The following is a 13,960-nucleotide window of genomic DNA, read 5'->3' as shown; positions in this document are numbered from 1 at the left end:
GTAGAATGCTAAATGATGGCTTCTCTTTAATTCTGTATCAGTATCAAGCAAATATGGTTACAAGAGAACATATAGAATACAAATAGTAAACTTTGCTCGAATCTATCAGTCTTGTTAGTGTTAGCAATAGCAGTAGATAGCAGTAGTAGCTTCTATGCAGCAATAGATAGCTGGATTAGTAATTTAACGAAAAAGGATAAATTACTCCCTTTCTCTTCATTCGCCATAATTCATGTTAAGTGCACTGAGGAAATACCAACAGCTGAACCAGCTAATGAATGTGTGATAATTACAGGTTCCCAACATTGTTAAAGCTCTGCACAAACAGATGAAAGAAAAAAGTGTGAAGACCCGACAGTGTTGTTTTAACATGTTAACTGAACTGGTAAATGTATTACCCGGGGCCCTCACACAACACATTCCTGTACTCGTACCAGGTATGAAAGAAACAGTAAATCTCTTTTGGGACTTAGAGAGTTTTTATTAAGACTTACAAGCTTAAATAATTGTTTCCTTCAAAAGAGAAATTTCTGACAACTTAATTTGCGCATAAAACTAACTTTTTTATCTAACCGTCTTGAACACCTGAATTTAAAAATTTGGCTTTAATATTCATTATAGATTGTGAAATTTCTGCTACTTTAGAAATAATATGATGAAATGGGAACTTTAGCAGTATTTTAGGCATTGATTTTTAATTTTTTTCTTTCTCAAAACTGCACAGAAATGATTGGGGTTTTTTTTGGTTGGCTTTTTAGGAATCATTTTCTCACTGAATGATAAATCAAGCTCATCAAATTTGAAGATCGATGCTTTGTCATGTCTATATGTAATCCTTTGTAACCACTCTCCTCAAGTCTTCCATCCTCATGTTCAGGCTTTGGTTCCTCCAGTGGTGGCTTGCGTTGGAGACCCATTTTACAAGATTACATCTGAAGCACTTCTTGTTACTCAGCAGCTTGTCAAAGTAATTCGTCCTTTAGATCAGCCTTCCTCATTTGATGCAACTCCTTACATTAAAGATCTATTTGCCTGTACCATCAAGAGATTAAAAGCAGCTGACATTGATCAAGAAGTCAAGGAAAGGGCTATTTCCTGTATGGGACAGATTATCTGCAACCTCGGAGATAATTTGGGTTCTGACTTGCCGAATACTCTTCAGATTTTCTTGGAGAGACTAAAGAATGAAATCACACGGTTAACTACAGTAAAGGCATTGACACTGATTGCTGGGTCACCTTTGAAGATAGATTTGAGGCCTGTCCTGGGAGAAGGGGTTCCTATTCTTGCTTCATTTCTCAGGAAAAACCAGAGAGCTTTGAAGCTGGGTACTCTTTCTGCCCTAGATATTCTAATAAAAAACTATAGTGACAGCTTGACAGCTGCTATGATTGATGCAGTTCTAGATGAGCTCCCACCTCTTATCAGCGAAAGTGATATGCATGTTTCACAGATGGCTATCAGTTTTCTTACTACCTTGGCAAAAGTGTATCCCTCCTCCCTTTCCAAGATAAGTGGATCCATTCTCAATGAACTTATTGGACTTGTGAGATCACCCTTATTGCAGGGGGGAGCTCTTAGTGCCATGCTAGACTTTTTCCAAGCTCTGGTTGTCACTGGAACAAATAACCTAGGATACATGGATTTGCTGCGCATGCTGACTGGTCCAGTTTACTCTCAGAACATGGCTCTTACTCATAAGCAGTCTTATTATTCCATTGCCAAATGTGTAGCTGCCCTTACTCGAGCATGCCCTAAAGAGGGACCTGCTGTAGTAGGTCAGTTTATTCAAGATGTCAAGAACTCAAGGTCTACAGATTCCATTCGTCTCTTAGCTCTACTTTCTCTTGGAGAAGTTGGGCATCATATTGATTTAAGTGGGCAGTTGGAACTAAAATCTGTAATATTAGAAGCTTTTTCGTCTCCTAGTGAAGAAGTGAAATCAGCTGCATCCTATGCATTAGGCAGCATTAGTGTGGGCAACCTTCCTGAATATCTGCCATTTGTCTTACAAGAAATAACTAGTCAACCCAAAAGGCAGTATCTTCTGCTTCATTCCTTGAAGGAAATTATTAGCTCTGCATCAGTTGTGGGCCTTAAACCATATGTTGAGAACATCTGGGCCTTATTACTAAAGCACTGTGAATGTGCAGAAGAAGGAACCAGAAATGTTGTTGCTGAATGTCTAGGAAAACTCACTCTAATTGATCCAGAAACTCTACTTCCACGGCTTAAGGGGTACTTGATATCAGGTGGGTAACTAAATTTTTCTATTTAAAAGAACATTTTATTGACAGTTGATTGCCTTAAAAGATGCTTAATGAAGTTAAACCATGTCTACTATATTTTCTTCCATGTAAAAGCTAAGTATATTATGAAAAAGTACTGTCTTTTGTTATAATATGGAACAACATTCAAATGACAAATTGTTGTTTAGAAGGATGGAGCATAATTAGATAATGGTTTAAATAAATCTATTCTAGTTCCTTGTGATGGTTACATTTTAATGTTACTGTGTCTTAAAATGTCTTAAAAAAAGACCTATCTCTTGAATTAATATAATCTGAAGAGCTTGCTAGTACTAATTATAATACTAAAATTGGTGAAAGTACTTAGTTCAAATGAAAGCTCCTAGAAGAGTTTGCAGATTTAGCACGTCAGCCATATTAGAACGAGTAGAAGGTAGTAATAGCCATTCATTCTTAGAAATTGCTTAATAAAAAAGCTTGAAGATTTTATAAGCTAATTATGGATTTAACCAGTTCCCTTTTTGTGAGGGCTAGATCCTTCACTGCTGCTTCATGTCCTCTCCTTCCCAGAAGAAACTATTTCTTTTGAAATCTAATGGGATTATGTTTCATAAGGTGAGTAAACTTTGCTCCTTTAGAATCATCAGTGCCGCAAGAACTATCCTTCTTGGCCAAAGAGAATTTTAAGGAATTGAAGACAGTGGTATTATTTGAAGTGGTTTGAAAATGATGTCCACGGATTTCAGGGGACTGCATACCAATAGACTTGCAATTTATTTTTAATTAGGCTCATCATATGCCCGAAGTTCAGTGGTTACAGCTGTGAAGTTTACTATTTCTGACCATCCACAACCTATTGATCCACTATTAAAGAACTGCATAGGTAAGTAGAAACAAAGATAAAACATACTGATTAACTATTTTGGGGGAAGATAAAATTATTATCAAGAAACTCTTAATTTCAGTATGATCTTATAACTTTAGCAAATTACATTTGCTTGTATTGATATCTATTAGTTTGAAATTGTTACGAGATGATTTTGCAAATAATTGAAATTAGTAAATATACCAACATGTCTTTAGAGTCAGCTACACATATTTTGATAATCATAATTTTGGAATGACCTAAGATAACTTTAATGGATAAAGCAAAATGTTAGCTCTGTCTGACTAGTCCGCAGTTTCTTCCCAGATATAAACAAGTCTCACTTGAGCTTTTAGGGCCCCAGTTTTTTATTATTGCTTATAACCCTCCAGGTCCCAAGGGAATCTGTGGAGACTTCCATATATGAGATGGAAACCTTAGAATTCAAAAGTTAAAGTTGGGTAGAGCCAATTCCCAGAAGAACTAAGAGGAGATACCCAGGAAAAACTGGGCCTGTCTGTATTTCTGTGGTGACAAAAATTAGCTTTTGGGATTATTTATGATTTTATAACTTCCCTGGTTTTTATTGTTTTATCGTTGGTTTTCCTAGAGTTGGTAGTAGCCAAAAACACTTAGAACTCAGTTTGATGCTTTCTTTAGAACAGAAGAATGGAGGTAGCAGCAGGGAAGATTGAAGGATTTGTAGCTTCATGCCATTCTGCAATTGTGCCAGAAAGGAAAAAAAACACAATTTAAAATTTCGACTATAGAAGGGATTGCCAATTCAGAGTAAGTAGGTACACAGGCAAAGATGGGCACTATTGCTAGGACCTAGAAATTATTGAAAATCTGTATGAGAAAATATTTGCCTCTATTCCCCTATCCATTTTTTGCTTTTATGTGTTTATTCACATTTTGGTATTACGTAGGATAAGACAGAAGAAGATCCACATCCCTAGAGACATCTTCTCAGGTGGGCAACAGTCAGTCAGTATGCATTGTTGGTATAGTTATCAATCAAGTGGTTATCATTCTAATTGAATCATGATCTAGTTCAGTATTTGTGACTATCTGAACATCAGAACCACCTTAAAATTTGAAATTCCTAGAGCAAGGAATTGGGGACCACTGATCCTAGTCCATGACACCATTTTGTCCATAATAGCAATATTTTAGATGCTTTACTCAAAGCAGATACATACTCTATTGTAATTACTCTTCTAATGTACCAGTTCAGTAATTCTATACAAACAATAGGAGGTGGGGATGATTAGTCTGGTATATTTATATTGTTTTTGAAACAGTGCTATCCCCTAAACTTTTTTTTTGTACTCAGTGATGGAAATTTCCTGGTGTCAACATTCAGTTTACCAGTCTGCGGTGTCTGAAATCACGCTTTCCTCCCATACGTTTAGATTGCTGTTTTTTCAAATTGATGTTAGAGCTTCTGTCACCTCTTCTTTATTTCCCTGTGTATTTTAAAAGATTGCCAGTGATAGAGTTGAGATCATATAATGATGAATAATACCTATGTGTGAATACCTAGTGTGTACCAGACACTGTGTTCAACAATATACATGCTGTTTATTCTGCTCAGTAGCAGTAAAAGTTTGGTAATCCTCATTTTATTGACTGAGAAACTGAGGCTCTTGTCTACTTGCCCAGAGTCAATACATTTGACAGCTGGAATGGTTTGAATCATCTGTGTGACTCCAAAGGTCTTTGCATTATAATTTCTTCCCCACATTTGCAAGAACAAGCAGACTTAAAATCTGTTTATATTAGGTTCATTTCCTCTTTTTATACTCTTAAGAATTAGTGTGCTTCTTGAAGATAGAAATAAAATAGGGCATTTGGAGGCACACACCTCTTTGTCATTTGATGAATCGTATGCCTATTAACGGTATTCCATCTTTATTAAGCAGTGGGTCTATCCTCACCTTGTTCATCTTGTTTTGAACTTAGTTTAAAAATTTTTTTGTTGCTTTCAGTAAACTATAAGGAGAATCATACAGGTTATTTGTCTTTTTTTTCACTGCTGGCTCTGTCACTTCCCTGTGAAACCCACCTCTTTATAAAGTATTTATAAAATAATATTGGGGAACTTTATGGTCTCTCTTGCCATAACCTCTGCATTATATGTGCTGAGAGTTAGGTTATCAGTTGGAAATCTACTCACCTTCAGAAATGATAGTTGCCCTGCTGCGAGAAGAAACTGTGGTTCACTTAGTATTTCATCAGGTTCTTCCATGACCTTTATTGAAAAAATAGCAGTGACATCAACAATAATAAAGTATATCAATTTAGGAAAAAATATATTATAATTATTATATTTTAAGCTTACCATAACTGTTTTGCCCTTTTTTTTCCTTTCTTTCTTTCTTTCTTTTTTTTTTTTTTTTACAATTTTTCAGGTGATTTCCTAAAAACGTTAGAAGATCCAGATTTGAATGTAAGAAGAGTAGCCTTGGTCACATTCAATTCAGCAGCACATAATAAGCCTTCATTAATAAGGGATCTTTTGGATACTGTTCTTCCACATCTTTACAATGAAACAAAAGTTAGAAAGGAGCTTATAAGAGAGGTAAGTTAGTTACAGTACACTTTATCTAAGTTTGTCTTTGCCTTTTTAGTATAACATATCCACACACTCTTTTTTGTTTTAACAGGTAGAAATGGGTCCATTTAAACATACAGTTGATGATGGTCTGGATATTAGAAAGGCAGCTTTTGAGTGTATGTACACACTTCTAGATAGTTGTCTTGATAGACTAGATATCTTTGAATTTCTAAATCATGTTGAAGATGGTTTGAAGGACCATTACGATATTAAGGTAAGATATTTGTGCCTATTTGTACAACATTTTAGAAGACGACTTTGCTATGGTGACTTCTACCCTTGTCATTTACTCACATGTATGTGTCAGAAAAAATTGGGTTGTCTGTCAGGATTTTAATAGATATGTTATAAACTATAATATGCAATAGTAATGGTGAGGCAGTATAACATTTGACATACAGGAAAGATCTAGAATTCTTTTGGAGAAGGAAGTAAAATTAGATGCAAAATTAGTAAGAAATGCTCTGTGCCAGCTTGCTTAGTTTAGTAATCCCTAGATCTTTTCCCTCAGAAGAAGAATCCCAGGCCAGGCATGATGGCTCGTGACTGTAATCATAGCACCTTGGGAGGCCGAAGTAGGAGGATTGCTTGAGGCCAAGAATTTGAGACCAGTCTGGACAATAGCAAGACCTCGTCTCTACAAAAAAAATTTAAAAAATTGCCTGGGCATGGTGGTATGGGCCTATAGCTCTAGCTACTCAGGAGGTTGAAGCAGGAGGGTCGCTTCATCCCAGGAGTTCAAGGATATAGTTAGCTATGATCGTGCTTTAGCGCGGGCAAGAAAGCCAGACTCTGTCTCAAAAAGAAAAAAAAGAAGAATCCCTACAGATTTTGCTGCTTCAAGTATAAATCTGTGACCTTTTTGGCCTGTCTTAACATTGAACTTTAGGTACTTACTACCTGTGGGGAGTCTTCTTAGTTTCCTGGCATTGTCTCGATTAATTCCCTTGGGCTATCTTTAGGGCTACTCTGAATGACAACAATATGATTTACCTAAATGAGGAACTTTTGTTTTTCAATATAATATATTGTGTTTAATATCAAGAATTGTGTTAGATGACAACATGGAAGAAATGCTTTCATATACACAAAGCAATCTGTGTGGAAGCAACCAGAGCGAAATCATACTGCTTCTTAGGTTTAGAGGATGAATTTTGCTTATAACTGTTTTTTATTTTCCTATTTGTTCAGATCCATATTAAATGTGAATAGTAAAAGGGCGATTTGAAAAATAAAAATTAAATGCATTGTGTCTTTTTCATCTACTCTCCATTTAGGGCCTTTGGGCCAAGCAGCCATAGTACCAGAACTCTCCTACTCATGCTTCCATGTGTGGTAGTGGCCTGATCCTCTCACAGTTCAATGAAGAGAGTCCCCCCAAAAGTAACAGGATGTGCTTGCCTAATTCTATGAGTTTATAATCCAAGAGATAAAGAATTACAGTTTAACTGGTTTTGTATTGATTAATCTGAATTAGTGGTCAAATTTTTTTTTAAGGAAAATATGTTAAAATATTACAATGCTTATCTTCCATTTCAGTAATTTTCGAATTTAGGGATTTTCAATTCTAATGCACATAAGCTTTTTAAATAATAAATCTATGGCGCTATCTTTATAGGTTCAATAAAACTCTGGGGATGGGGCTGAGGAATGGGTGTTTCTAAAGCTCCCCAGGTAATTCTAATGTGTAGCCAAGATTGCAAGCCACTTTTCTAGTTCTGCATTCTAAAACAACATTATAGATGAAGTCTCTCTAGCACTTACCTTAGATAAAGTTTGAGACAAATTTATGTGATTCTGAATGGCAGATTACATTAAAAAGAAGTTTTATTTTACATGCCTAGGTAGTCATCTTCCTTTTTAAAAAATGTGTCAGAATGTAGAATTTTATTTTTGGAAAATAATGTATAAATTTTGTCTTTTTTTTCCTAATAGATGCTAACATTTTTAATGTTAGTGAGACTCTCCACCCTTTGTCCAAGTGCAGTACTGCAGAGGTTGGACCGACTTGTTGAGCCATTACGTGCCACATGTACGACTAAGGTAAGAATTGGTGGGGATCGACTTAGGTCAGACTTGAAGTCTTCAGAATTCTGAGTCGATTCTTTTCTCTAGTTTTCTACATTTACTTTTCCTAGCACCATATGTAGCAGATGATTTTAAAAGGTAACCTATTGAATATGGATGGGTGTTTTATAAAACTTAGCACTGTTACATCCTATGTTCTATTCTTAGAAGTTTTTGTTTATTGCTATAATAATATGTTGTATATTTTAAAATACTGATATGGGATAAAATATAATCAAAGCCACAAAAGAAATGTTTAATTCTAATTGGAAAGGGAGTCATATAAAGGTGATGACGTTTGAAATGACCAAGAAGGTGAAATAAGGCTTTGCACATGAATAAAGGCATGAAGATGTCATTATGTGGTGTGTTTGAAGAACAGTGAATAGGATAGCTAGAGGAGTAGTTTCTTGGTGGTTTCAACCATGTGGGTCTGGATTTTCTGTTTTTACAACAGGGCTTTGTGTAAAATATTCCCTTAAAAGGAGACAGCTACTGCTTAAAATGGAAGTTTAAAAACCGCTGTGCTTAGAATATAATATGCCTTATGAACCTACAAGAGAAACTTTGCTCTTTATTTACCTGGAACTGCTGTGTGCTTAAATTTTGTTCATATAGGAGCTGTCTTTATAGCATGTAATCTAAATTTACTTCATGTTACAGGTTAAGGCAAACTCAGTAAAGCAAGAATTTGAAAAGCAAGATGAATTAAAGCGATCTGCCATGAGAGCAGTAGCAGCACTGCTAACCATTCCAGAAGCAGAGAAGAGTCCACTGATGAGTGAATTCCAATCACAGATCAGTTCTAACCCTGAGCTGGCTGCCATCTTTGAAAGTATCCAGAAAGATTCATCATCCACTAACTTGGAATCAATGGACACTAGTTAGATGTTTGTTCAACACAGGGACCGTTAACATATGACCATACAATGCACTGAATTGACAGGTTAATCATAAGACATGGAAAGAGAAGTGTCTAAAGCTTCAGTATGTTCCACTTTTTTTTTCCTTCATGGAGACAGTTTGTTTGGCTTTCTTCCATTGTTTTTGTAGCATTTATTTCTGAATATGTATTTCCATAATCCAGAGGTTGTAAAACCACTAATGTTTTAGTGGTTAGGGCAACAATTAAAATGTAAACTAAAAGTTAGGATTTATGGAGTATGGAGATAGGGTCCAGTATCTATTTACCCTGTAATGTTTAGGATTAAAATGTTAAAATTTTGTGACCATGAATTTCTTTCTTTTATAAATTTTCTCATTTAAACATCAAAAATTCTGCAAGACAAAAACCATGTTTCTTTTTCGTAAAACTTTTTGTTTCAACAACATAATTGATTTTTAGCTGGCAGACAAGAATATCCATATAAGATTTGTTACATTTCAGAGGGTTTGGCAGTTTATAAAAGGATAATAAGATATCATGTTTTAAGTGTGGGATTAACAATATCCCTGTTTCGCACACTAATTTTGCATGAGCAAGTTTACAAATATGTATTGTCTGTAAAGCAGCATGTGCAGATTATTCATAATACAAAAGTTAAAATAAGTATTCCTAGTGCAATTTTCAGATATTTATTTTTGCACAGAAAACACATCTGGAGAGAGAGAGAGAGGAGTAAATTTTTGAAGCTTTGGTTTTCTTAATGCCAGTGTGAATTTGCAGATGTTTTCAGCAAATCAAGTCACAAGAACATTTTGCCACTTTTTTCTATTATAAATTTTCTTACACATTTAAAATTTGAATATTTAAGTACTTGGTTTAATTTTTTCTCAGTTACCCCTTTGTGTGCGTGTGTTCCACATAGAAATTCTTAAAGACAGATTTTTCTTTTCATTCCCTTTGGATGTCTGCATTCCTTATCAAAGAATACAAATACTGTGTAATGCTTTTGAATATACTTTAGGGAAGTTCTGAAGTGGGCTATCACAGGTTTGTTAGCTAATAATAGTATTTTCTTTTAGTTGAGTTAGATTTTTTTCCCCATCTCTTGTAGATCTAATTTACACACTGTATTTGGTAAGTGTTAACTACTTTTCCTGATTAAGGGATTTGTGCTGGGAGAACAAAGCTTTTGCAGTATCTTAAAATTTTATTTAACATATCCTTCAGTGAGCTCATTTCACACTGTAGCCTCTTCCTTCAAATTTGTGGTGCTCCTGTAACAGTAAGAACTAACTTCTGAAATAAAAGACATCTCCTAATGCTGTGCAAACATAGTTTACATGTATTGAAGGAGGCAGTTGTTAAATTGAGTGACCAATTTTAAGCAATCAGATCTTTGAAAACTGCACCCTTTATTTTTGAAACTGTGAATTAGAAATACTTCTGCTGTATTACTTAACCTGCTTTAACATCCAAATATGCAGTGATTTTAATTGATAACGTACTGTGGTTATTAGATTAGCAGCTTGATTCCAAATGTTCAGATAATGCAGAAGACATTGCTAATAATAAGGATTTTGACTAGTACGTTGACGTGGAACTTTACATGAAGTTGGTGCCATTTCAAAATGTGGCAGGTGATAATCTTATACCATAATTTGCAAAAAACTGTAATAGAAGTTTATTTTGAGATGTCAGTATATAATGTACTATGCATTACCGTGGTATAGATGTTGTGGATATATTTAAGTATTTGGTTACATGGTTTCACAATAAATTACAATACTGCAGGCTCTAGGACTGAATAGGAGACTGACATGCATATGTTGTGTGAATGTCTTCTTAGTTAATTGCCTAAAGTTAAATCCAAATACTTGTGTTGGATTTTTCTTTAGTTTTTTTTTAACTTCCAAGATGCATGTTTTGTTTTGTTAAGTCTTGCAAGCCAGCTCATTTTTCAAACATAGTTGAAATTCTTTTAGTACTAAAGAAATAGATACTGTTCTTTTATAGTTTTAGTGTTTATATACCCATATATACACATGCATAACAAAATTAGTAACAAAGAGGAATGCTTGGAATTTAAATGCTGAGTCATGCTGATTAACTCCATACTTCTAGAGGTGATGTCCAGATACTGGACATTCCAGATACTGGAATGAAAGTGGCAAGGTGTGAAGTCCAGACCTACCTACCACTCACGCTGCTTTCTGGTAGTATTAAGTTCTGTTTAGCAATTCTCCACATGTAGGTTCCTCAGGAGATCTAAAAGTTAATAATACAAAAACAAGCTGTTTATTGATTTTCATGAGAACATTTAAATTAGTTTAGATCTACCTGATTCTTTTAAAGGAAAGCTCAATATGGATTGAGTTTTGAGATTAGGTTATTTTATGAAAAACTAAGGCAGAAAGGAAATTTGATATGCCGGGGCCTAACCTAAAAGGTTATTTATAAAATCAGTAGCACTGAATGATGATTTTTTTTAAAAATGATGGTCATGTATTTTATTAATGTTATCTGAAAGCTGCTTAACCATTAGGAATTAGTATTTTTAAAAGGTAGGAGTATGATGATTTCATCAAATGTGTGAGTATTTACATAATTTTTATGTGACCATAGTCAAGTAAATAGTGTTTTTTCTTTATACTTTTCTTGGGGTAAATAGTGAAGAAATAATATAGGGGCATATCTAATTAACCAGTTCTAGGGGATGTTTTGGTGTCTTTATGTATAGCTCAGTCTCAGACATATGAATATGATTATATATTCATGATTGAAGTTGAAAATGAGGATGTACAAAATTCTCAGCCATTAAAAATTCAATTGTCATAAGCTTTGTAAGCTGTATTTAGTCACATGACAAAGTATGTAGTAATACTTTGTAACTGAAGGAACATTTTCTGCCCACATTAAATTTTGCTAAAAATCTAAATTGTTAAAATTAATTGTCAATCTCTAGATATAATATGCTTAGTAAGTGTTTTGAAATTAAACAGCTTAAAAATTTCAGTAAGTGAATTTTAGATTCTGGTTCTATTTTAAATTGAATCCTAATTTTCAAACCACTGCCACCCAGATTCATCTGTTTTTGAAATCTTATTTAATCTTCTATGGAATAGAAAATGGACAATATAGTAACAGTTCATAAAGTGTTTAGAAAAAGATTCTGGTTCTAACTGATTTTTCCAGTTGAATAAAATTCCTTTGATACTTTTGGTTGCAAAAATGGAACACAGTAGTATTTGGCCACAAGCTATCAAAAGCTCACCAGATAAGTCTTATGGAAATGCAAAATGAAATTGTATATTTTCCTTTTCCAATATAATAAGTTGCTTGTTTTCGTAGTAATACTGGAAAAGATTTTGTAAACACCTGTGTTGTAGTTTAGGGCATGATCTTTTAGTAATATATTTTTGTTCTTTGTAACTTAGAAAGTTAGCTCTGAATCAAAAATGGGAATTGTTTTTCATAGGATGTTAAAAAAGCCAACTTAAATCAAAACTACCTCGATGGGTAGTGCATAGTTTTACTTTGTTGGATCTTGTAATGCCAGTGTGTTAGATTTCAGAATGATTTTCAGTAGACAGAAATACCTATTTCTGTTTGTGGAGTCTTAATTCCCTGGCCTCTTCATACCTTTTAATTTTCATCTCAATATCGGTGATGATTTTGGCAAGTTTGTTTTGCTGAGGTCTTAGAAGAGAGAGAGCTTATTTGAAACAAAAGTCTTTCCAGATTAGGGAGTATTAGAATTAGTGTATTTAGCCTTTGTCAGTAACTAATGGTTAATGCATATTGAGTGATTTTACTCTAGAATGTTCTCACAAAAAAGCCTATTAACAGTTGTACCTCAAAACTGATTATTTGTACGATACCATAATAGCCCCATGTTTTAATAGTCTGTAATAAGCCTAATACTCTGAAAAGCTATTTTACTTGTTTGACGGATATTTCCGTTTTAAACTAGATAAAAACCCAACTGCTTACTTAGGTAAAGGCAGCTAAATGTGTGTGATGGTAGCTTACTGTAATCCTAGTGTAGTGGTTTTTCAGAGACACACAAATGTGTATTTGCTTGCAGTCATTACCATACATGAACTGAATTAGGCTTTCCCAAGAGGTCTGGAAATAAACTCCTGATTCCTTATTCCAGAAATAAAATCCATGTTTTCCTCCAGAATTTACACTTTAGTAGAAACATTCATGTTCATTACTTTAGATTAAGATCTTAGATAGACCTTGGCACTATTGACATTTTGAACTGGATAATTTTTTGTCGTGGGAGGCTAACATAATGCATTGTAAGGTATTAGCAACATCTGGTTTCTACCTACTAGATGCTAGTAGTGTCACCACCCCTTCCTGGTTGTGACAACCAACATTGTCTCCAGACATTACCAAATTCCTCCCTGTACCCCCAGGAACTTTACATAGACAAGTTTTCAGACTTAAGTGTCAGTTTTTCATCTTCCTATTAGAACTATCACAATTTAGTTAAAGTAGGTTTCTGCTCTATGTATTACCTCCACTGATTTAAATGGATGGTCTTTAGTAAATTCTCTAATGTGTTTTTCTCTGACTGTAAAATGCATTTTGCATACTTAATAGAAATATGAGTATAAAGGGGCCACTGGAGTATGAGGCACTTTGATTTAAAATTGATGCACTACATACAAGTGTAGGAACAGTAGCCATGAGCAACTAGTGTATTTTACTTGAATTCTACTAAAGAAGGCTGAGTAAATGGATTTTCAAAATTAACATATTGTCTTCATGAGAACAGTTTGTCCATTAATTTATTTCCTTGAACTAACAACTTGTTTCCCAGTATGGGAATTTCTAGTTTAACTGTGATATTTTGTATAATCCAAAACATATATTTGAAAACAACTGTTAAACTGACTATAGCAGATTTTTGCTATTTGTTTAGGATTAGTTAGGGATTAGAGACAATAAAATGCTTCTGTATCAATCTTGATACCCACATGTGAGATTTTAAAGACTCTTAATGGTGGCAGAAAAACTACCACAAATTGCGAATTTGAAACAAGACCATTGAACCATGTCAGTCCCATTTAAGAGAAATGGCATAAGCAAAGATGTTAATAACCTTTTATATAATGTTACTGAAATATTAATGAGGCTGACTGGCCAGGAGTTTAAGTCTAGAATGTCAAGTTTTTAAGTCTGGAAACCTTGAACATGTAACTACATATTTAGAGATTTTCTCTGTGGCTGAAAATTATATTCATAGACTTTAAAAATCTACA

General features: G+C 34.2%; 1 protein-coding gene across 2 annotated transcripts in view; it reads left to right on the top strand.

Moving 5' to 3' along the window:
* Positions 1-12,837, top strand: part of CAND1 (cullin associated and neddylation dissociated 1) — a 41,808-nt gene extending 28,971 nt beyond the window's left edge. For both annotated transcript variants that reach the window (XM_045553415.1, XM_045553416.1), the window contains exons 9-15: positions 296-437; positions 759-2,252; positions 3,037-3,132; positions 5,529-5,698; positions 5,784-5,948; positions 7,670-7,777; positions 8,465-12,837. In XM_045553415.1, coding sequence (XP_045409371.1) covers positions 296-437; positions 759-2,252; positions 3,037-3,132; positions 5,529-5,698; positions 5,784-5,948; positions 7,670-7,777; positions 8,465-8,689 — 2,400 coding nt within the window. In that variant the 3' untranslated portion in view covers positions 8,690-12,837. The remainder of the gene's footprint in view (positions 1-295; positions 438-758; positions 2,253-3,036; positions 3,133-5,528; positions 5,699-5,783; positions 5,949-7,669; positions 7,778-8,464) is intronic.
* The last annotated feature ends 1,123 nt before the right edge of the window (positions 12,838-13,960 follow it).

The sequence above is a fragment of the Lemur catta genome, chromosome 6 (genome assembly GCF_020740605.2).
Source record: "Lemur catta isolate mLemCat1 chromosome 6, mLemCat1.pri, whole genome shotgun sequence".
NCBI classification, from domain to species: Eukaryota; Metazoa; Chordata; class Mammalia; order Primates; family Lemuridae; genus Lemur; species Lemur catta.
This window is presented reverse-complemented; position numbering and strand designations above follow the sequence as displayed.